Genomic DNA, 25007 nt, shown 5'->3' with positions numbered 1-25007 from the left:
TGACCGGGCGCGGACGGGTGCAGACGGGCTTGCCTTTGGCACGCCTTCGGCGCGGTCGTCCCAGCGCCACCTTTGAATGAGTTGGCCACGCCCACCCTACTGACGCGTCGAGCCCAGGTGCAATGCGGACCCACCTAGCCGGGTCCGCTTGGGTCGAGCGTCGGAAATGGCAGAAAGAAAACCACCGGCCAAAATACTCCCCCAGTAAGTAAATTAAAACATTATGTGCAAACTGTGCAAGTTGTGCTATGTGCAAAATGCGTTGGGCGGCATTTTACAACTTATGATTCCGCTATGTAAAAACAGCACGAGAAAGATTAAAAGAAGAGTGCAATCACAGTGTAAAGTGTCACCGCTATGTCAGACACGCTTTCAAACAATAATTAAAACAAAGGTGAGGAAGCGACTGAGAGATGCAACGAGACCCTCTCGTCCTGGACTAATCTATGCTAGGCACAAACCCTAGCACTATGGCTAGGTGTAGCGCTTGACAGCTGAAATTGACAGCGCTGTAGCTAGGGAGAGGGGAGAGAGACATTCCTTAGAATAAATGGGGCTCTCCTGCTCCCTCCCTGGCACGTAGCCTCCTTGGGTGCTGCGCTGCATTGCCTGTTTTTATTAAATCTGCCCCAAAGTCTGTTTGCTGGAATTATCCTCCTTATTAACACTTCAGTTCTGACAAAAAAGGGAACTGAGGCGCAAGGGGTTAACACGGGTTTGCCCGCCGGGGATAGAACACGTCCCCTGATTCAGCTCCAGTGTAGGGCTAGACCACAAGACCACACGCTGCTCCGCCCACATCATGCAAACAGACCCGGGCAGCGGTCCATCGCCGCTCCTCGTCGTAGTCATCGCCACTCTCTGAAAAGTACGCGATTGCGCCACCAGGGCTACCGACCTTGTAAAACTAGAGGGGGAAAAAACGGCTCTTTCCTGTTGGCTTCGTCCTGCTCCTACATCAGAGAATGGAAACTGAAAGTGCTCGCAGTGAGTGCAGACGAGCTGCTGAACGACACCGCATTTTGGGACACTCACGTGGCTATTTTGTATAAACTAACGGCGGCAGAGGTGAGGCTGTGGTAGCGCTTGAACGGCGCCGGTGCTTCCGAGCCCCTCGGCCGCTGGAGTGCGCATGGCGCGCTCCCCTCTGGGTACTACTCCTGCCCTCTGGCTTCTGAACTTCGTGTTTGTGTTTATTTCATTTTGACGCGCTACGTGCCACAGGTGCTGTTTCAAACGATCTTAAATAGCCCCGGATAGTTTTGTGTTGACATCTGCGGGCGGAGGCAGGGCCATGTGGTGGTTCCAGCAGGGCCTGTGCTTCTGGCCCTGGGCGTTGGTTGTCTGGTCCTCGGCTTCGTTCATCTTCTCCTTCATCACCGCCGTCCTCCTCCACCACGTCGACCCCCTGGTCCCCTACATCAGGTAGGTGAACGCCGCGAGCTCAACCAGTGTACCGCATCCTATGGCTTCCTCTCACTTTCAAGAAGAATAACTGCCTTATGTAATGCAAATGTAGGTAGCGGCTATCACGGGCTTGCCGTTTCGAAGCACTGTAATAGGTGATATTAAGATAACTCAGTGATACTTATGCATACCTCTGAAGATTAACTGCGCTCACTAAGATTAGAGTAAGTTACTGCGTGACAGATCTTAGCGATAGTTTTTTAAATCTTTACCTTATCTCGCCAGATGTGTTTTTATGTTATAAATCAATTGAATAATGCATTTGCGAATCCCTCCTTCACAAAATGACCAAACACTGCTCCAGAAGAACTTTTTGCATGCATACATGTCCAGCTTATTTTATGGAGAGCCCGGAAGTCACTGAAGGTAAGGGGTGTCATGACCATGTTATAAAAATTCACTTCTTTGACTGCAGTGCTTACAATGTAAAAACAATATAAGGGGCATATTATCAAGCACTGCGTTAAAATTATCGCGGCTTTAGCGGCAGAAAACTGCCGCTAAAGCGGAGATAATGGGCTTGATAATACGCCCTTGAGAATTCCAATAGAAGCCCATGTTGACACCAGAACATGGGCTTCTATGGGAATTCTGAAGGGCATATTATCAAGCCCATTATCGCCGCTTTAGCGGCAGTTTTCTGCCGCTAAAGCGGCGATAATTTTAATGCCGTTTGTTGATAATATGCCCCAATATAAGTGCGGATGCCCAAAATATTTAGGGGCATATTATCGAGACAGGCGATAAAATTATCGCCGCTTTAGCGGCAGAAAACAGCCGCTAAAGCGGCGATAATGGGCTTGATAATATGCTCTATGGAATTCCAATTGAAGCCCATGTTAGATGTGAAGGACGTCTAACATGGGCTTCAATTGGAATTCCATAGAGCATATTATCAAGCCCATTATCGCCGTTTTAGCGGCAGTTTTCTGCCGCTAAAGCGGCGATAATTTTATAGCCTGTCTTGATAATATGCCCCTTATTTAGCAATTTCAACTTTCACCACTAGCGCTGCCGCCTTCCGTCACTGCCCCCTTCTACCTCTGGCACTGCTCACTGCCTGCAGAGACTTAAAGCTGGATTGCTACGAGCACCACCTATTTTCAGCTGAAGTTTGGGGGGATTCTCCCATGATTAAAAAATAAATAAAACCGTCACACTGTCTCATCCAATAAACACATGTGTATGACATTTACAACACCCATGGCCAAATTACATTACCCCATGGACAGAAGACATCAGCTTTTTCTAGGTGTGCATTTCACCACCTTGGTGATATGTTTTTACACTCCAACCCTCCCTTCGGACTGGCTGCTTATTGCAAGCAGCACAGCCACGATGTGACGTACGAAGAGGCTGGGAGTCTGATATGGCGAGACTCAAAGCAAGAAAAAATGAAGGGCAGGGATTCTTTATGTTGAAAGCAACTAGTCAATCAATCAATCACATTTATAAAGCGCGCTACTCACCCGTAAGGGTCCCAAGGCGCTGGGGGGGGGGTGGGGGGGGGGGGGGGTCAGTGCTCGAAGAGCCAGGTCTTGAGCTGCCTTCTGAAGGAGAGGTGGTCCTGTATGGCGCGAAGATGGCTGGGAAGAGAGTTCCAGGTCTTCGCTGGCAGGAAAGAAAAGGATCTTCCTCCGGCGGTGGCTTTGCGGATGCGGGGTACGGCTGCCAGGGCTTGTCCGGTCAAGCGTAGGGTGCGCGGAGGAGTGTAGAAGGAGACGCGGTGGTTGAAGAGTTTTGGTCCGAGGTTGTGCAGGGTTTTGTGTGCGTGGGTGAGGAGTCTGAAGGTGATCCTCTTGTTGACTGGTAGCCAGTGAAGTTTCTTCAGGTGTCCGGAGATGTGGTGGTGGCGGGGTATGTTCAGGATGAGACGTGCGGCAGCGTTCTGGATTCGTTGAAGTTTCCTCTGCAGCTTGATGGTGATGCCGGCGTACAGAGTGTTCCCATAGTCCAAGCGACTGGTGACGAGGGCGTGGGTGACGGTCTTCCTGGTGTTGGTGGGGATCCAGCGGTAGATCTTGCGGAGCATGCGGAGGGTGTTGAAGCATGCCGAGGTCACCGAGTTGACCTGTCTGGTCATGGAGAGGGATGAGTCCAGGATGAAGCCGAGGTTGCGTGCGTGGTCGGTGGGTTGGGGAGTGCTGCCTAGGGCGGGAGGCCAACAGGAGTCGTCCCAGGCGGTTGGTGTAGGGCCGAGGATGAGGACCTCCGTCTTCTCTGTATTCAGTTTAAGCCGGCTGTCTGTCATCCAGTTCGCTACTTCCTTCATGCCTTCGTGTAGTTTGGCTCTTGCTGAGGTGGGGTTGTTGGTGAGGGATAAGATGAGCTGGGTGTCGTCGGCGTAGGATATGAGGTTGAGTCCGTGTTTTCGTGCGATGTTCGCCAGGGGGGTCATGTAGATGTTGAAGAGGGTGGGGCTGAGGGAGGATCCTTGGGGGACACCGCAGATGATCTCCGTGGCTGTGGATCTGAAGGGGGGGAGGCGGACTCTTTGAGTTCTTCCGGAGAGGAAGGAGATGATCCATTCCAGGGCATTGCCTCTGATGCCGGCGTTGCTGAGGCGGCGTATCAGGGTACGGTGGCATACCGTGTCGAAGGCTGCAGAGAGGTCCAGGAGGATGAGGGCCACGGTTTCTCCTTTGTCGGTCAGGGATCTGATGTCGTCCGTGGCTGCGATGAGGGCGGTCTCGGTGCTGTGATTGGCTCTGAAGCCGAACTGTGAGGGGTCGAGTGAGTCGTTGGTTTCCAGGGCGGTGGTGAGTTGAACGTTGACGATTTTCTCAATCACTTTGGCGGGGAACGCTAGGAGCGAGATGGGCCGGAAGTTTTTGAGTTCGTGGGGTCTGCTGTTGGTTTCTTTAGGAGGGCGTTGATTTCGGCGTGTTTCCAGTTCTCCGGGAAGGTGGCGGTGGTGAAAGACGCGTTGATGACGTCTCGGAGGTGGGGTGCGATGATGTTGTCGGCTTTGTTGAAGATGTGGTGCGGGCAGGGGTTGGTTGGTGATCCTGAGTGGATGGAGTTCATGATGCGGGTGATTTCCTCGGTGGTGGTTGGGTTCCAAGTGAGGATGGTGGTGTTGTCGGTGGCGGGTTCCAGTGGTGGGTTTGTGTTGGTAGTGGTGAGGCTGTTGTAGATGTTGGTGATCTTGTGGTGGAAGAAGGCTGCGAGGGAGTCGCAGAGGTCCTGTGAGGGAGGGATGGAGTTGTTTTCTGCGTCGGGGTTGGAGAGTTCTTTGATGATGCCAAATAGTTCCTTGCTGTTGTGGGCGTTGTTGTCTAGTCTGTTCTGGAAGGCTGATTTTCGTGCGGTGCTGAGGCGTTGGTGGTGTTGGCGGGTGGCGTTCTTGAGAGCAGACATGTTCTCTTCGGTCTGGTTGAGGCGCCAAGTTTTCTCGAGGGTGCGGCATTCTTTTTTGGAGTCCTTGAGGTCGGGGGTGAACCAGGAGTTTTTCCTGTGATTGTTGGTGTTTGCTTGGGTCTTCAGGGGGGCCAGGAGGTTGGCGCAGTCGGTGATCCAGCTCGTGAGGTTGTTGGCGGCTTCGTTGGGGTCTGTGGTGCTGGTGGGTTGGTTCTGGGAGAGGGTCGATGTGAGTTGTTCCGTGGTGATTCGATTCCATTGTCTTCTTGGTGGTTGCTGGGTGTGGTGGTGCACGGTGGTCTTCTTGAAGCTGAAGTGGACACAGCTGTGGTCCGACCAGGCGAGTACGGTGGTGTGGCTGAAAGAGATGTGTTTGCTGGAGGAGAAGATGGGGTCGAGCGTGTGTCCGGCGTAGTGGGTGGGGGTGTTGACTAGCTGTTTCAGTCCCAGGTTGGCGAGGTTGTCCAGTAAGGCGGTGGTGTTGTTGTCGGTGTGGTTCTCCAGGTGGAAGTTGAGGTCCCCTAGGAGGATGTAGTCGGTGGACGGGAGTGCGTGTGGGCTGACGAAGTCTGCGATGTCTTCGCTGAACTTAGTGCGTGGTCCTGGTGGTCTGTACATGAGGGTGCCTCTGAGGGTGGTCTTGGGGTCGCTGTGGATTGCGAAGTGGAGGTGTTCGGCGTCGGGGAGTGAGTTGTCGACGTGGGTCGAGATGCGGATGGAGTTTTTGTGTGCGATGGCGATGCCTCCTCCGGTGCGGTTGGTGCGGTCTTTCCGGATGATTTTGTAGCCGTCGGGGATGGCTATGGCGATGTCGGGTGCCGAGGAGGGGTTCATCCAGGTCTCGGTGAGGAAGGCGATGTCCGGGTTTGTAGAGTCGATGAGGTTCCACAGTTCGGTGGCGTGCCTGTGGACGGATCGGGTGTTGATCAGGATGCAGTCGAGGTTGTTTCCGTGGGAGTCGTTCTTGATGGGTGCGATGTGTGTTCGTGGGCAGGTGAAGCGGCAGTTGCGGCAGGTGAAGGATCCGTGGGTCCGCTTCGGGATGGCGCGGTAGCAGCCTGGCGTGCGGCCGGGGTTGAGGGCGGTGAGGGTGGTGGTGCCGTAGGTCAGGCGGGGGTGGTGGATGGGGTGGGGGTCGCGGGGACCAGTGGTTCGGGCGCTGGGCGCGGACCAGGCGCGGACGGGCGCAGACGGGCTTGCCTTAGGCGCGCCCGCTGCGCGCGTCCGCTGCGCGGCCTCGCAGCGGCCGCCATTTAAGGGGTAGCCGGGGAGGCGGGGTTAGCTGGGAGGCGGGCGGGTAGGAAAAAGCGGGAAAAAAGCGGCGGAAGGTCTTGAGAACGGCGAGGAGGCCTGAAAAACAAAAAGTACCTCAAAAAGGTACGAAAAAGAGGAGAACAACGGCGGAAGGACGAGGGGGGCGTCTCCTACAGAAATAATCATGAAATCTGCAAATCACAGGTTTTCTTGGAGAAGGTCTGCACCCACAAGTGTGATATCCACCAGGGTGGAATTGGTAGGAAGGCTGTGGTGTAGGACGGGGAAATGGTGGAAGCTCTCCCACATCCAGCTCATAATCTCAGACAGGCAGCTATGAAACTTAGAAGCCACATCGTTTGATTGTTCCACAGTCGAGACTATGAGCTGGTAATCGTCGGCATAGGAAATGATGGTAAATCCATATTTCCTAATGAGCTTGGCCAGGGGGGCTACATAGATGTTAAAAAGCGATGGTGATAAGGCAGAACCCTGCGGTACCCCACAGGGTAGATGGAAAGTGCTTAGACTGCAGACCATCCCATAGCAGACTCTGCTCCCTACCTTCCAGAAAAGAGGAGAGGAGGGACAGAGCGGTTCCCTGCACCCCAATCTTCTGAAGCCTGTGCTTCAACACCGTATGGTTGACAGTGTCGAAGGCCGCTGACAAATCTAACATCACCAGCACTGCCCTGCCTCCCCCGTCCACAATGCCACTAATTTTCTCCACTGCCACCAGGAGTGCTGACTCCGTGGAATGCTGAGCGCGGAAACTGTGCTGAGAGGAGTCAAGCATATCATGGGAGACAAGATATTCTGTTAGGACCCGGTTTAACTCCCTCTCCATGACCTTAGCCGCCAAAGGAAGTGCAGCAATCGGACGGTAGTTCTTCAAGATATGAGGATCTAAAGTAGTTTTTTTTAACAATGGTCTAATTATTGCCCTCTTCCAGATTGAAGGGTAACTACCAGACTCGATTACTTGATTGATCAACGGGGACAGCTCTCCTGCAATAACCTCTGCAGCACGATGAAATACAGAAGGGGGGCATGGGTCCAGAGGTGATCCTGATTTTGTTAAGGTAATCAGCCTACACGTTTCCTCCACCGAAATGGGAGGGAAGTTACTAAGACCAGTGTCATCCTTAGGAGTGGCTACCTTCTCCTGGCCGCAACAGTCCGAGCTAGTAGGGGAGCTCATGAAGTCGTTGTGAATTGTCTGAACCTTCTCCTGAAAGTACAGAGCCAATTTTTGACATGTTGCTAAGTCAGGCCGATATGTGCTGTCTTGAGGAGGCCTAGAAAGAGCAGATATGGTCTTGAAGAGCTCCTTTGCCGAGTTGCCGGCTTCCCTGATCTTGGTGGCAAGAAAATCGCTTTTAGCTGCGATTATTGCTAACTTGTAGGCTGTAAGAGTACGATTGTAATGTTCTTTGCCATCAGCACTGTAATCCCTTCTCCACATACGCTCTGCCCTTCTACAGATGCCATTCTGGGCCTTAAGTTCTTTGTTATACCATGGCGCAGATGGTTCAGTTCTCCTGGAGCTAAGCAGCTTCTCAGGTGCTAACTTGTCCACCGCAGCAGCCAGCCATCCCTTAAAGAGCAAAGCAGCCTCCGAAGAGTCTATGCTATGGGTACGACATAAACTTCCCAGAGCAGAGCAGAGATTGTCAGTGGTCACCTGAGACCACAGTCTAATCTTCTGCTTACCTAGTCTGGGGCCCTGAGAGCAAGCTGGTGCTCCAGTCACAATATTAAAGAGAACGGCCCTGTGGTCAGACCAAGGAAGAGTCATAGTATTAGCTATTTCCAGGTTCATGTTGTTGGTAAAGATACAATCTAAGGTGTGACCCAAACTATGAGTCGGGCTCCTAACTGGTTGGTTAATATCTAATGCTGCTAGATTTTCAATTAGCACAGCCACTTCTGGCCGATCCGTAAGCTCTAGATGATAGTTAAAATCACCTAGAATCATAAATGGATGGTAGTCTATCCGAGATTCTAAGAATTGCATGAGCTTTACTGGAAAAGTGGTCTTAGGCCCAGGTGGACGATAGACTAGTACTCCTTGGCATTTGTAGGAATTGCCTACATAGATGGTGAAAGAGAAAGCTTCCGCGGGCAGATCTAGGTGTGTCTCCGTACGGATTTTTAGGTGTGGTGCATATGCAATGGCTATCCCTCCCCCCCTTTTACCTATTCTATCCTGGGAAGTAACCACATACCCGCTAGGTAAGGCAGTGTTCCAGTCTGGACCAGATGAATTATCCGTCCAGGTTTCGGTTAAAAAAATTATATCTGGCGCGCTACGCTCAATCAAGTCATAAATTTGAAAACTGTGTTTATGTAAAGAGCGTACGTTTACCAAGACGCAACTTAATGTTTGCGATGTTTTAGCTCTTGTCGTAATGTGCGCGTCCGCTGGGCGCTTACTCACTGCCTCTACTATATGCTGGCTGTTCCTCATCTTATTTAGTCCCACCCCTATGTGATGCCCCTCCTTCTGGAAGTCACATCTAGTGCAGGCCCCAAGCTCTAAGAATTCCCCACATGGGTCCCGGTCCTGGGACCTACATGGTGCTCTGTCCAAAGCCAGCAGCTCGCCTCTGCTATAAAGGTGGATGTGAGCAGGGGCAGAGGTCCCGGCGCTGGGCGCTGACCGGGCGCGGACGGGTGCAGACGGGCTTGCCTTTGGCACGCCTTCGGCGCGGTCGTCCCAGCGCCACCTTTGAATGATTTGGCCACGCCCACCCTACTGACGCGTCGAGCCCAGGTGCAATGCGGACCCACCTAGCCGGGTCCGCTTGGGTCGAGCTTCGGAAATGGCAGAAAGAAAACCACCGGCCAAAATACTCCCCCAGTAAGTAAATTAAAACATTATGTGCAAACTGTGCAAGTTGTGCTATGTGCAAAATGCGTTGGGCGGCATTTTACAACTTATGATTCCGCTATGTAAAAACAGCACGAGAAAGATTAAAAGAAGAGTGCAATCACAGTGTAAAGTGTCACCGCTATGTCAGACACGCTTTCAAACAATAATTAAAACAAAGGTGAGGAAGCGACTGAGAGATGCAACGAGACCCTCTCGTCCTGGACTAATCTATGCTAGGCACAAACCCTAGCACTATGGCTAGGTGTAGCGCTTGACAGCTGAAATTGACAGCGCTGTAGCTAGGGAGAGGGTAGAGAGACATTCCTTAGAATAAATGGGGCTCTCCTGCTCCCTCCCTGGCACGTAGCCTCCTTGGGTGCTGCGCTGCATTGCCTGTTTTTATTAAATCTGCCCCAAAGTCTGTTTGCTGGAATTATCCTCCTTATTAACACTTCAGTTCTGACAAAAAAGGGAACTGAGGCGCAAGGGGTTAACACGGGTTTGCCCGCCGGGGATAGAACACGTCCCCTGATTCAGCTCCAGTGTAGGGCTAGACCACAAGACCACACGCTGCTCCGCCCACATCATGCAAACAGACCCGGGCAGCGGTCCATCGCCGCTCCTCGTCGTAGTCATCGCCACTCTCTGAAAAGTACGCGATTGCGCCACCAGGGCTACCGACCTTGTAAAACTAGAGGGGGAAAAAACGGCTCTTTCCTGTTGGCTTCGTCCTGCTCCTACATCAGAGAATGGAAACTGAAAGTGCTCGCAGTGAGTGCAGACGAGCTGCTGAACGACACCGTATTTTGGGACACTCACGTGGCTATTTTGTATAAACTAACGGCGGCAGAGGTGAGGCTGTGGTAGCGCTTGAACGGCGCCGGTGCTTCCGAGCCCCTCGGCCGCTGGAGTGCGCATGGCGCGCTCCCCTCTGGGTACTACTCCTGCCCTCTGGCTTCTGAACTTCGTGTTTGTGTTTATTTCATTTTGACGCGCTACGTGCCACAGGTGCTGTTTCAAACGATCTTAAATAGCCCCGGATAGTTTTGTGTTGACATCTGCGGGCGGAGGCAGGGCCATGTGGTGGTTCCAGCAGGGCCTGTGCTTCTGGCCCTGGGCGTTGGTTGTCTGGTCCTCGGCTTCGTTCATCTTCTCCTTCATCACCGCCGTCCTCCTCCACCACGTCGACCCCCTGGTCCCCTACATCAGGTAGGTGAACGCCGCGAGCTCAACCAGTGTACCGCATCCTATGGCTTCCTCTCACTTTCAAGAAGAATAACTGCCTTATGTAATGCAAATGTAGGTAGCGGCTATCACGGGCTTGCCGTTTCGAAGCACTGTAATAGGTGATATTAAGATAACTCAGTGATACTTATGCATACCTCTGAAGATTAACTGCGCTCACTAAGATTAGAGTAAGTTACTGCGTGACAGATTTTAGCGATAGTTTTTTAAATCTTTACCTTATCTCGCCAGATGTGTTTTTATGTTATAAATCAATCGAATAATGCATTTGCGAATCCCTCCTTCACAAAATGACCAAACACTGCTCCAGAAGAACTTTTTGCATGCATATATGTCCAGCTTATTTTATGGAGAGCCCGGAAGTCACTGAAGGTAAGGGGTGTCATGACCATGTTATAAAAATTCACTTCTTTGACTGCAGTGCTTACAATGTAAAAACAATATAAGGGGCATATTATCAAGCACTGCGTTAAAATTATCGCGGCTTTAGCGGCAAAAAACTGCCGCTAAAGCGGCGATAATGGGCTTGATAATACGCCCTTGAGAATTCCAATAGAAGCCCATGTTGACACCAGAACATGGGCTTCTATGGGAATTCTGAAGGGCATATTATCAAGCCCATTATCGCCGCTTTAGCGGCAGTTTTCTGCCGCTAAAGCGGCGATAATTTTAACGCCATTTGTTGATAATATGCCCCAATATAAGTGCGGAGTCCCAAAATATTTAGGGGTATATTATCAAGAGAGGCGATAAAATTATCGCCGCTTTAGCGGCAGAAAACAGCCGCTAAAGCGGCGATAATGGGCTTGATAATATGCTCTATGGAATTCCAATTGAAGCCCATGTTAGATGTGAAGGACGTCTAACATGGGCTTCAATTGGAATTCCATAGAGCATATTATCAGGCCCATTATCGCCGTTTTACTGCCGCTAAAGCGGCGATAATTTTATCGCCTGTCTTGATAATATGCCCCTTATTTAGCAATTTCAACTTTCACCACTAGCGCTGCCGCCTTCCGTCACTGCCCCCTTCTACCTCTGGCACTGCTCACTGCCTGCAGAGACTTAAAGCTGGATTGCTACGAGCACCACCTATTTTCAGCTGAAGTTTGGGGGGATTCTCCCATGATTAAAAAATAAATAAAACCGTCACACTGTCTCATCCAATAAACACATGTGTATGACATTTACAACACCCATGGCCAAATTACATTACCCCATGGACAGAAGACATCAGCTTTTTCTAGGTGTGCATTTCACCACCTTGGTGATATGTTTTTACACTCCAACCCTCCCTTGGGACTGGCTGCTTATTGCAAGCAGCACAGCCACGATGTGACGTACGAAGTGGCTGCGAGTCTGATATGGCGAGACTCAAAGCAAAAAAAAATGAAGGGCAGGGATTCTTTATGTTGAAAGCAACTAGTGCATCTCCTACGGAAATAATTATGAAATCTGCAAATCACAGGTTTTCATTTGGGCAGAGATAACCCAGCCCTTCATCCTTCTGAGGTTGATAAATTAACTTCCATTAAAAAGGGTACTATCAACAGCTGCTAGTCAGTTATTAGAATCATCAAAAATTGCTTGATAAAAAAGCAGTGTAAACCAAGGTACTATCGATGTCATCCGAGGTTGATAGCACAAACACAACTGATGTGGAGAGTTCAGGTAGAAGGTGCATAGAGAGGAGAAGGTGTGAAAACCTCCCCTGTGGACCGAAAACTTGGCAGCCAGGTGTTTCTTCCGGCCTGCATACACAAGAACGGAATCTGACACCTCTTGTTTGGTGCTCCCACAAGCATTAGACTTTCTACACTTTGAAACTCTTTCAAAATCCCAGGATGCCTGGACACCCTTAAAGTCCATCTTGGAGAAGGTCTGCACCCACAAGTGTGATATCCACCAGGGTGGAATTGGTAGGAAGGCTGTGGTGTAGGACGGGGAAATGGTGGAAGCATGAAGTTTCCTTTGTTGGTCCATGGGAGCAATTTTGCTAAAGTTGCCACACTGGTGTTGATCACTGCGAATTTTTTAGATCATCGCCATTCTTCCCTGAACCACTAGATCTACTCAACCACCATTTCTTTCCTTTACTCATGCATCATTCGCAGTCTCCAGGGGGCTGTGGGCAAGTGTCCCTGTAAATTCTGGTGTCTCCTTTTATAGATGTTTTTCTCACGTCAGACAGCTCTTCTGCTCTCAGGCAGGCCTCTTGGCCAGAATTGTTTATCAGTTGGACGTAGATGAGTCAAAGACAGTTTGACATCTTGAGGACAGAACAAATCCTGCAGGAGATCAAGTTGGCGGTCAGATCCAGCTCCAGTTGGCAGGTGGGATAGTCAGAAACTGAGCAGATCGCCTTTCTCAGAGGCAGATCGTTTTAACGTGTTTTGCCTAAGCTGGCACATTAAAAATCAGTCTCTACTGGAAACGGAAGTTGACTCCTGCTTTCACACCAAAAAGTTGCAGAATAAATCAATCAATTATTCTGTACCACAGATGTTGCGAAAAAAGAAAAGGGCACAGAGCAAAAGAACCCTTCATTGTGATCCAGCCACTTGAGTAACATGCAGCTCTTCCAATGCTCCTCAGGCTTGACCTGAAACAACTCCAGATTTCTTCTTCTTCCACTCATTCAGCCCCCCCTGTCATTTTGTCTGTCTATCCTGTTTTGTACAGACAGCTTTGTTGACACTCCCAGCAGCACCCCAAGCTAGCTGATTAATCTTTCCTCGTGGTCGTTTCTCGAAATCCCCCCCAGCTGGCCCCACTGCTCTTACCTGCAGCGGCCGTGGCTGCCCCAAGCTATTCACTACTACTGCAGCTGAGTCCTGACCCTCAGCATCCCATATCACTCTAGTCCTGTTTGGAAGATGTGCTGGCCGCTTGCCGTGAGTTCACCTGTACAGGACTCTTCTGGGCACCTTCCTGCTGAACAGATCCTGCCTGGTAGTGCTTGAGAGAAGGTGGCCCGTTGCATCCTAACCCTTGCCTTGGGGGAGATCCAGCCACTGCTCCCATCGTGCCGGTAAGCCTGATCTCAAGCCTCTAAGACCAGAGCTTCTCCTGTGGCTACTGTGCTGCCTGACTTAATGGGGTGCCTTGCACAAGCAGAGCTACGACACACACTAGCGATCCTCCGCGAGGGTTCTTGCAGTGTATAGTGCTGCATCCTAGAATGTATTGTGTGAAGCACTTTTGACCTGCAAGCACCTAAGATAGAGGGCACATTGAGGCATTGGAAAGAAAGCAACCATGTAGCTCCATTTACATATTTGCCACGTTTGGGATTGAAACCCTTATTTTACTCCGTTAGACAGAAGCAAAAGGTACTGCCACTGTAAGAACTACCCACAGACTCTCAGCACCTCAATGCTGAAGAAATGCCTAACACTGTGCATAGGGTACTACAGAATACCATGTGTGCCCTTAGCTTCCCACTCGTTCTCTTTTACTGCTGAAATAGTTGGGTTCATATCTTTCTATTACACCAGTAGTGCCTTCCAACACTTCCTTAAATATCTTACCCTGCCTCACCACCAGATCAGTGCAAATGCTGACACTTCTAAACATCGCCTGAGTTGAATTAATAGCGTTTCAGAGAAAACTGTATTATTACTTACTTTGTGTTATGTGTGCATGCATGTGTGATATATATACACACACACATGCACAGACACACACAAATATTTGCTGGAAAAAAGACAAAGGTTAAAGTGATGTTATAGTTAGGTGAAAATATTTTATTACCATACGTAAAGTCAACCTCCTGCGTACGTATGATCTTCAGCTGTTCACTGTAGGGGATTAGCAGTGGGACCAACTATTTTCTTTAAAAAAAAAAGATATATGTATTAAATACGGGGAAGGGTGTGTGAGTGCATCCCCCCACTCCCAGAGCCACAAAGGCACCTGGTCACCCATTCCCTGAGGACTTTATTTAAAAATAAATGAAAGGGGACGCACAGCCCCTTTCCCGCACCAGCAAGGGTCCGTGGACCCCATCCCCTGGGGCCTTTAGAGGGTGGCCCGATGCCCACCCATAGCACCCACAAACTACTCTGTTGGGGGCTGCGGGCCCCATCTGGCTCCTGGCCAGTACCACACAGGTTGCTGGCAGGAGCCGGCATTTTTGTCTTTTGATCCTACCCAGCGAAAGCAACTGTTTTAAACTGCTCCTGCCAGATGTGAGCAAAGTGGAGTTCCCTGCCCGGAAGAGTGCGGGCAGGGTATGCCTGCACTCTCATTGTGAGGGAACCAGAGTGTCACAGGGGTGGAGTCCCTAGGACTCTGTAGATTATCACAATATAGGCATAGGGAGAGGAGTGAACGAGCCCCGCCCGTTATTATTTTGGCCCCAGGGGTTAGGGTACCCGGGGCCCAAAAGAAGCTGGGGGTAGGGCATACAACCCACCCTTTTTTTTACCAATTTGGCTCGGGTAGATGGGGTTCTCTGGGCCCATTTGTAGCTCGGGAGGGAGGCTGCAGGCGCCTCTCCCATTAAACTAACAGTTAGCCCGAGAGATTGTGCTCCCATGGGGCTCTTACTAGCTTGAGGAGTGGGGTCCCACTCACCACTCATCTCCAAATTTAATAAATATATACATATTTAAAAAAAGAAAAGGTCCTGCGGGAATCCAGGGAGATCACGGCCTCACTTGTGTTTGGCCCTGAGGGCTGGGGCCCCGTGTGTCTCGAGAATGGGGCCCGCTCCCCAAAAATAAAAATGGTAGACCCCCGGACCAGGGCCCACCCTGGAGGTCTATTCCATTTATAATTAGAATGCCAATGGGCCTTCATTTTTTTATTTTTTAATAAAAAGCTTCGATCCCGCAGCACTCCTGCTGGATCGCACCTTTTTTTCCCCCCTACCCTGCATTCTCAGGGAAGCTTTCTGTATGTCTCCTAGAGGTGTTTTCAAAATGAGACAGGTAGGCTTCGACCTAAAAATGAAACCTATACACACTTTTTTTTTTAACGCATCCCCTTTTTCAATGCTTCATTTAAAAGCAATCACAGACATAGTGGTCTGCTGACCCCAACAGGACACCATGCCTATGATAGCTTCAATTCCTAGTGGGTCGCAATTTGTGACCTACCTCATCAATATTCATGAGTTAGGTCAAATTGCGTCGTGCTAGGTATCCGTAATTTGTGAACAGAGCTAATAGTACATAGGTCAGTTCGCAAATTACCACACTGGTCTCAAATTGCAACTAGTGTTTTGCGACCAGTGCTACGTACATCTGGCTCTCGTTCACTTGCGTTGTGCCACACGCCACAGGAAGTCAGATTTCGCAGGCATCTGATTTTGTCCTAGTTGCCTCTTGGTAACCTGCTACGTTTCACCCACCACAAGTCTTTCTGTGTGATTTCTCACCTTTGGGATCTATCTCCTGCTGCTATGTACAAAGCTCGTTTGCTGTTCGTGTGTAGATCTCTGCTAAATTAAGTCTGTCGAAAATTAATGATATAATAAACACGCCAGACTCAGGAAGTATGGCTTTAATAGGTTTCTGTGACCAGATATGCTCTTTGATGTAATAGAATTGTGAAAACATAATGTGGAAGTAACGCGAATGATTTAAATGTTCACCGAGTTACCTAGAATAGTTGTGGTTTGAAGGTCTGCTTTAGCAGTCTTATCTGGCGGGAGCTTTTAGCATTGATTGTGCCAGTGAAGGCAATGAGGCGATTGTACTGAGGCTCACACATTAGCTGATAGAGACCAAGGTGACTGAAAGGATATTATACATTTATTCAACTGATACAAACATACCATTGAATTTTCTTGAACATAGAACTTTTAATAATCCTCTGGCTTTGACGTTAGTAAACACACATGGAGCAAAACTCCCATGAGACAGCTGCATGCGGCAGACGTACTTCCTTCACTCTGAGGAAGAAGCAGCCATGATGCATACATTTACTGTCAGATGCAGTCAGGGTCGGACTGGGACTACAAATAAGCCCAGGCACCAAAATAAAAGTGGCCCCCATTAGCAAAGCAGATAGCTTTAAAGGTGGACCCCAATTGGAAATCAGGCCAGTTCTGAACTTGTAAGGACACGCTGTATGAGTATGTTGCACGGTATGGGAGGCTGCATGCATTTGGTTCGCAGCAGGCAATGTTTGTGGCAATATCAGGGAAATTAACAGGTAAAACTGGCCAACCTGGCCATAAAACATGCCCACAAACTGCTAAGAAACCGACCCACACTCTAACCTGTCAGCCCAGCCCATTGGGCATTGCCTGATTGCTCTATAGGCCAGTCCGACCCTGGATGCAATGTGCAAAAATTAAAAATTCTTCCCTTCCAATATTGCAACGTTTCCTAACTTAAAGAGGCCAACTGTGATTCCTTGAAATGTAATTTTGGTAATATATAGAATAATATACCCCATGTAGTGTCGGCGGAGGTACGACGCAGACACGTGTGAGGGTTCAATACTTCTCTTTATTTCATGCGACCTACTTCGTCGCTAGCCTGCCTCTAACTGCCGTTCTTTCCCGGGCATCTCCTTGCCCCGCCTTGGTTCCGCCCCTCCATGCCTCCTAGTCCGAGGCGGTCCTAGCCCCTTCTAATTCAGCACCACATTACATCTCCCCCTTTCTTAACAAAATTCAAAACGCTCATCCTAATACTTTATGTGTATACTCAAAATAACATCAACATAGTTACAGTTCCTCGATCAGCCGACTCGGCCTCTTGATGTGTCGGCGAGGGCGACTGTCGACTTCAGGACGATCACTGCTTCCTTCATTAGAGTCCGCTCTTGGTGTCAGAGTACTGGTCGCAGTTTCACGTGGACTGGTTTCCCTTTGGATGGAACTACCAAGAGACTCTCTCACCTTGGGACTACATTTCTGGAAGTGAGCCACGTTCCTGGTTATTCTCTTGTCATCCGACTGGGCAGTGATCATAGTCCCCTTTTGTTTGACGACCACCAGAGGAGTCTCATTAAAACGACAGTCAGTTTTTCTTTGCTGTTCCTGTTTCACCAGGACCCAGTCACCTTCCTGAATCCCAGAGGGAGCAGCTCTCCTGCGATGGTCCGCATATGTTTTCATTTTCTCCTTTTTGAGTTGGTCCGTTCGAGCAATGTCATCAGTGTCCGATTCTCAGACCACTCCACCATCGGTATCCGGGTGCGCACGGTCCGGCCCAGCATTAGCGTGGCGGGACATTTTCCCGTCGTGGAATGAGGTGTGTTCCGGTACGCCCGTAGGACTTCATTGAGCACTGTCTGGATGTCTTGCCGTGCCACCTCTGCTTGCTGAATGGCTTTCTTTAGCGTGGAAATGAATCTCTCGATCATCCCGTTGGCTTGCGGCCACAGAGGCGTGATTTTGCGATGTCTGAAATTTAGATGCTTGGCGAAGTCCGCAAAATCCTGACTATTGAACGGGGGCCCATTGTCTATTTTCACTGTTGTAGGGATGCCCCAGGCAGCAAATACTTCATCCAGCACAGGTATCGTACTTGAAGCTCTGGTGGATGAGATGATGTGAGCAATGGGGAAGCAAGAGTATTCATCCATTATGGCTAAGATATATTGTCCCGACATAAATGGACCAAAAAAGTCTACTGCCACTTGCTGCCACACACCCTCCGGTAGTCTGGACATTTGCAGGGGTGCGGGAGGATCAGGCCTGCTGACTAGTTGGCATTGAGGACAGTCTCTCAACGTGTTTTCTACCATTTCATCAAGACCTGGGAACCACACTCGTTCCCTCAAAGCCCTCTTGGTAGCCACGATTCCGCGATGGCCTTCATGGGCTAAATTGACTACTCCCTGACATAGACTTCTGGGGATGACGAGTCGAGTGTCCCTTAACACTAGGCCATTGGGGGCCACTGATAGTTCCTCTCTCACGTGCCTGAAGGCAGCCAGATCATTTTTGTCAGCCGCTCTGTTTTGATCGTCACCTTCCAGATGTCTCCATTCATTGTGTAGCAGTCGCCTCTTCACCTCTAGCAGCGTGCCATCCTCCATAGTAGCATCGATGATGGCGTCGACCGGCACAGCTGGTGGCCGGGCTTGGTCCACCACAAAGTATATGTATTCTTCTGCCACAGAAGATTTGCTTCGTGTTGTTACCTTGGGGTGCCGTGACATGTAGTCAGCGGGATTCTCCGCTTTGCCTGGCTTGTGCACGATTGTATATGTGTACTCCTGAAGGCGAAGACCCCATCGTTCTATTCTGGGGGGCATTTTTGCCCGTGGATTGCCAAATATGGTGATAAGAGCTTGATGATCAGTGATTAGCGTAAAGTGTTTGCCGTACACAAAAATGTGAAAGTGTTCACAGGCCCAGACAACGGCTAAGCTCTCTTTCTCTGGTTGTGAGTACGCTTTCTCTGCCTCCGTCAGACTCCTGCTCGCGTACGCGATTATATGCCGTTGGTCACCCTCTGATTCATATTGAGCCAGTATTGCTCCCAACCCGACTGGACTGGCATCCACCGTAATTTCTGTTTTTTCCTTTTGATCAAAATATGCCATGTTGTCGGCAGACTCCACAGCCTCTTTGATGTCCTTGAAGGCTCTTTCACACTCTGCTGACCACTGAAATGAGTGCCCTTGTTTAGTGAGCTGTCTCAGAGGGTAGCTGATTGTCGCGTAGTTTTGGATGTAGCGCGAACAGTAACTGGCCATTCCTAGAAAGGATCGAACGTCCCCTACATCTCGGGGGCTGGGGGTGTCATTCAGCGCCACCACTTTCTCCGGGTCCGGTCTCATTCCTGCTTGCGAGAAAATGTGGCCAAAGAACTTTAGTGTGGATTTGTGGAACTCTCACTTAGCTTTGTTTAGAGTGAGATTGGCTTCCAGCAAGGCGTGGCAAACTCGCTCCAACGCAGTGTCATGATCCTGTGTGGTGGACCGATATACGAGGATGTCATCACTGTAGTTAAGAGTGTTAGGAATGTGGTGAATGACCTTCCTGATGGCTTCCTGAAATATTTCAGCCGCGGATGACACGCCAAAGCTGAGCCGCTTATACCGGAAAAGGCCGACGTGAGTGGAAAACGTCGTTATGTATCTTGATTTTTCGTGGAACTCGAGTTGATGATACCCTTTGTTTAGATCTAATTTGGAGAATATCGTGGCTCCATTAAGTGACGCAATCATATCACTGATATGCGGCCCTGGGTGTCTCTCTCGCTCAATGGCAGTGTTGGGCGCCCTCATGTCTACACACAACCTAACCATGTCAAGTTCGCCCTTCTTTGGCACGACAACCACCGGAGAAACCCATGGTGTAGGTCCCTCTGTCCGTTCGATGATGTCCGCATCGAGCAAATCTTGGAGCTCTCGTTCAACAGCCTGTTGCAGGTGGAAAGGAATCCACCGGTGGTGTTGTGCTATGGGCGCTACCTGTTCATTGATATGTAATCGAATCTGGCAGCGAGTCATCTTCCCCAGTCCAGTGAACAGCTTTGGAAATTTTAGTGTCACATCAAGCTCATCATCCCCGCTGTACAGGATGTCCACCAGGCGTAGTCGTTCCGCAGTTGGAAGGCTTAGGAGGCAGTCAGCTTCCGGCCCTTTGATGACGTGGATGTGTGCGCGGATGGTCCGATCTCTGTATGTGAGTTGCGTTGAAAATTTCCCCAAGCATGGGAGTGGCTTTCTCGACATCCATGTATATACTTTTACATGGGCAGGGCACAGTGATGGACGAGGCTTGATTCGCTGGTATTCTGCTACTGGCATGTAGTTCAAGGAAGCTCCACTGTCCATGACAAACTTCATATTGTGTTTTCCCACTTGTATACTGAGTCGGGGGTACTTTCTGAGTCGGTCAGGATCCGCGACCATGCATACATACTCGTCACTGTCTTGCGAGATGGGCGATAGTGACCTGGAGTCTTGAGACGACGTGTGCCTTTGTCTGTGACTTTTGTATGATTGACAACTGGACTGAGAGGAACCCGTTGACGAGTCCCGCCGATCCCGTACTGCTTTGGCCTGATGTCTTATGCCAGCCAATAGAGAAGCCCTGTCATGATCTCTTGATGTGAGCCTTCTGTGATTTCCGCAAACATTTTCAAAGAGATTTTCCCCTCCGCACTTACGGCACTCCTGACCCATGGCGGGACACCCATCTGTGTGAGGAAAATCATACCCACAGCGATAGCACTTGAGCCGCCGATCCCTCCGTCTGTTGTTGTGACTGGAGCTGCGATGTCTCCTACGCACCGGCCGTTGTTCCCTCCTGTCACTTGACGGCCTGTGTTTTGCCGGTGAGCGTCTGCATCCGGTGTGCGATTGAATTCTGAAGGCTTGCTAGCGCTTCTCACCTCTCCCAGCCTCCATTTTCATGGCATGTTCTTCCGCTTGGTCATGCACCCGTGTCATCTCTTCTATCTCATCGAGGGAATAGCTCTTTTTTAGCAATTTCTTTCTCAGCGATTCGGATTGGCACCCTTCAATGACCCTCAGGCGCAGGGCATCCTCTGTCGAGAAAGAATCAAATTCGCAGTAACAGGCCAAGCGTCTGAGGCGGGTGATGAATGTGCATATGGGCTCATCCTTTTCTTGAGCAGTAAGATTGAATGTGTACCTCTCATAGTCTATATTTCGTTTGTGAAGGAATTTTCTGTTAAGCGCCGCACGCACAGAGGCGTAAGATGGCGCATCTGCAGCCGGTAGTTCTTTTATTATTTGCCCAACGTCCTTGCCTATCAGGTTGCGTAACGCTATGAGCTGTTGGCCAGGATCCGCCACCTGCGACCCTTTCATGAAATCTTCGAAGTCCTCAAGCCATTCTTTCCACCGAAGGCCCATGCCTCCGCCAGTTTCAAGAACCAACTTCTCAGGTGGGTGCAGGAAAGACACACCGAGCATGCCCAACTACCCAGTGACGGGTGATGTAGACCCAGACTGGCGGACCGGTGACGTCGACATGGCAAGGACCGTTCGTTTGCCAACGTTTGTTGCTTTTAATACGTTTTCCTTTTACTGTTACCAATGCTTGATGATTGTCTGGGCTTGCAATTGCATGTGTCAATGCTTGTTGTCAATTTCAGTTTAATGTTACCAATGCTTGATGATTGTCTGGGCTTGCAATTGCATGTGGCAATGCTTGTTGCCAATTTCAGTTTAATGTTACCAATGCTTGATGATTTTCTGGGCTTGCAATTGCTTGTGTCAATGCTTGTTGCCAATTTCAGCTTCTGCCTGACTTAAAGATGGCCGCCGGGGGAACCTCACAGGGGATAGGTGCAGGCGCCTGACTTAAAGATGGCCGCCTCACTTGCACACGCCCCTCCAGGCTCGATCTCCACACGCAGACCACCGCTCTCCAGCCAGTCCACAAAATGCTCCACACGTATCAACCGAGGGGAGGCACTCACCACGAGTCCTCCAGTGCAGGCAGCACACGACCGGGGTGGGCATCCAGATCGTGGTCTCTTCGACCGGAGCAGTCCTCCTCACAACGACGCCACCGAAGGGGGGCACCTCAGACGACCCTCCACTCAACAGCCACTTCGGAGCGGGCAGCACGCGATCGGGGTGGGCTCCCAGATCGTCGTCGCGTCTCTCCACGCGCGGGGACCACCACGCGGAGTCTCACCAGAGGGGAGGCACTTCGGCTGCACACACGCACACCGGCTCCACACGTGCCATCACAGCAGGCAGCACTTCATGAGCAACCGGGGTAGACACCCGTGTCGCGGCCCTCACACACGGACGCAATCGGGGTAGGCTCCCGACTCGCGCTGAATCGCCGTCCGGAGCACTCCACGCTCACGGAGCTCGTCCAAGCAGTCCCAACTTCCAGGCATGCACCACGCGCTTCGTGGCCAACCCTCGTCGCCAGTTGTAGTGTCGGCGGAGGTACGACGCAGACACGTGTGAGGGTTCAATACTTCTCTTTATTTCATGCGACCTACTTCGTCGCTAGCCTGCCTCTAACTGCCGTTCTTTCCCGGGCATCTCCTTGCCCCGCCTTGGTCCCGCCCCTCCATGCCTCCTAGTCCGAGGCGGTCCTAGCCCCTTCTAATTCAGCACCACATTACACCCCACTTTAAGTCACACCAGTGTAGGTCACTCTGAACCCTGATACAAGCCCTGGGCTTGGTGCCTTAGCTTTATGGGACACATAACTCCTCTGATGATCGATATTATCCTCAGTCTGTGCAGCTGGTGGTTACATTCGTATGTGATGACGCTATGTACTTTTCTTGCGGCTTAACAAACTTCCCAGAGTAAAGGAACCTTTTCACTTATACATAACGTTGAGATTCTAGACCATTGTTTGCCAAACTTTCCAAATGTATTGCCACACCTTGGCTGCACTGCGCAGATCCCGGAAGCAGCTACAGAAGTGAGTGGGAGTGGTGCTGAGTGGAGCTTCAGATCTGCTTTGGGAAATGGGTTCATCGTTTGCAACCTTAGACGTTATTTTACTTTATTGGCATCTGTATAGTGCTAACTTCCTTTTTGTCGCATCCTAGCGCATTCTCTGTTGGTTGCCCTTTCGTTAGGGTCTGGGAAGGGGGTGTGTCCGTTGTTTGAATGTGTTTGCTTGTTAGATGGCGTGCATTACGAAATGAATTACATGTAGGTCTCATCCATCGGATGGCACCTTCCTGTCCAAGGATAGCCAGTGTCTGAGAAGAAATACATTTTGAGCGATTTGAAGGAAAGGACTCCGGTTCCAACAACGCAAATTGTTAATTATTTCTCAATTTTGGAAACCGTTCAAAAATACCTGTTGATTTGCTATGTAAACTTTGTTGTTCTTGAAAGTTTGGGTGTCAGATCCGAAACGGAAGCTGTATGTTTTGCATTGAATTGGTGCGTGCCATCTTTGGTGAGGTAACCAGAAATGACAGGACCCCACTTAAGAATGTGTGGTGAATGCCCAGAAATAGTACCCCCAGGGGCACCCCGCTGTCCCCCCTCCCCCATAATAGGTTACCCAAATGACACACACAAGACAGTTGGTGTTGGGTAACTATGCTGCAGGTTTATTACATAATTCCAGAATATGTAATGGGTGGGTTATCTTGCGGGCGATCCAAGGGCAGGCAACCAACTGGGTCACCTGCCCGCCTGATGAGCCAGGCAGCGCGGGAGCGATGCCCGCCGTTGCTGCCCTCCAGGTGATTCTTTCTACGACCACGTGCCGTTGGTAATTCTACTCACGCCCCCCTTCTGGGGGCGGAGCGTCGCTTAGCAAGCCCCCGGTTGTTCAGGCCCACAACCGCCCGCAGGACTAGCGGGGCGCCGACACGGCTTCCGGGACCCTCCCATGAGGCTCCTCGGTTTTGGCTCAGGCACCCCCTATGGTGCCGCGCAGAGGTACCCTTTGTACCGGCCTGCTTCCAGATCGCCCTGTAACTCCGCCTGCAACGAAAAAGAAAACATTACAACGCTCAGAAATCCCCCCAACCCAACGCCTACGCCGGGTAAGCGGTAGGGAGGGAAATGGCGAGGTGGGCGACAAAGAGGTCGCCAGGAGGGTGGGGGAAGGCTAAATAGCCTCCCCCTCACACCAGGGCCAGGAAGTGACACGCATTGCGCGTCACTTCCGGCCACCCCGAGGAGGGGGGCTCTGGTCTGCGTCCCCGCCCCCCCTCCCCCCCGTGGGAGGGGGTGTGGAGGGGTGACCGGTGCCCCGGGGGCACTAAGGCGCCGACCGCCGATTGGCCCCCTGCGGGGGCCGCGGTCAGCGGCATAGTACCCCCAGGGGCACCCCGCTGTCCCCCCTCCCCCATAATAGGTTACCCAAATGACACACACAAGACAGTTGGTGTTGGGTAACAATGCTGCAGGTTTATTACATAATTCCAGAATATGTAATGGGTGGGTTATCTTACGGGCGATCCAAGGGCAGGCAACCAACTGGGTCGCCTGCCCGCCTGATGAGCCGGGCAGCGCGGGAGCGATGCCCGCCGTTGCTGCCCTCCAGGTGATTCTTTCTACGATCACGTGCTGTTGGCAATTCTACTCACGCCCCCCTTCTGGGGGCGGAGCGTCGCTTAGCAAGCCCCCGGTTGTTCAGGCCCACAACCGCCCGCAGGACTAGCGGGGCACCGACACTGCTTCCGGGACCCTCCCATGAGGCTCCTCGGTTTTGGCTCAGGCACCCCCTATGGTGCCGCGCAGAGGTACCCTTTGTACCGGCCTGCTTCCAGATCGCCCTGTAACTCCGCCACAGCCCTGGAGGCGGCTCACCGTCGCAGCCAGGGCCCCCCACCAACCCGCTATAGTCTTACCTGCAACCTCTCCTATCTAGGGCTACCTGCAACTAGCCTTGCAAAAGGAAGAGTTTGAAAATCTGCCACCTCATGACCGTGTGACAGCGCTAGCGGGACTCAAACCCTGTGAGATCCCTTATATCCACAGGCACAAGACTTACCAATGAGCTATAGCTCCTGGTGTTGTAGATGGCCCCATCTATGTCCCCAAGGCCCGAGACGCTATCCTAGGGTCCGCCGAAATAAAAGGACCCGTTGGGCCTGAGAAGATGTGCCAAGAACTATTCGCCCCCCCATGCGGGAAGGTTACCCCCTTCACAATTCTGGGCCTGCCCGCTTAGGCTATTATGGCGAGAAGGGTTTTACTTAACCTTTGGCCAGCCCCCCCTGATTGCTAAACCTGGAGCACAGGAGTGCTCCTGGCTGCCAGCGCGTGACCATGGGCAAGGGGCGACTCCTGCCCCTGCCCACTATCCCCTATTCCTTATGGGAATTATGCCCCTACAGAACCCTCAGTGATGTAACCCCCTAGGTATACCAGCTTCGGGAATCTGTCTGGCTTAAGCATTGCGCGCTGTCAGTAAAGT

The 25007-nt window shown here is 51.0% G+C and overlaps 1 protein-coding gene across 6 annotated transcripts in view; it reads left to right on the top strand.

Moving 5' to 3' along the window:
- Nucleotides 1-797: 797 nt before the first annotated feature.
- The window catches only part of DRAM2 (DNA damage regulated autophagy modulator 2), a 348983-nt gene continuing 324773 nt past the window's right edge, over nt 798-25007 (top strand). For 2 of the 6 annotated variants that reach the window (XM_085600131.1, XM_085600139.1), the window contains exon 1: nt 9597-10165. In XM_085600131.1, coding sequence (XP_085456257.1) covers nt 10035-10165 — 131 coding nt within the window. In that variant the 5' untranslated portion in view covers nt 9597-10034. Of the gene's footprint in view, nt 1426-9523; nt 10166-25007 lie in introns of those variants that run through there. The other 4 variants (XM_085600128.1, XM_085600142.1, XM_085600136.1 and 1 more) reach the window with 4 other exon arrangements.

Source organism: Triturus cristatus, chromosome 1_2, assembly GCF_964204655.1.
Source record: "Triturus cristatus chromosome 1_2, aTriCri1.1, whole genome shotgun sequence".
In the NCBI taxonomy this organism is placed as follows: domain Eukaryota; kingdom Metazoa; phylum Chordata; class Amphibia; order Caudata; family Salamandridae; genus Triturus; species Triturus cristatus.
Note: the sequence above shows the minus strand (reverse complement) of the source record. Positions and strands in the feature narration are given on the sequence as shown.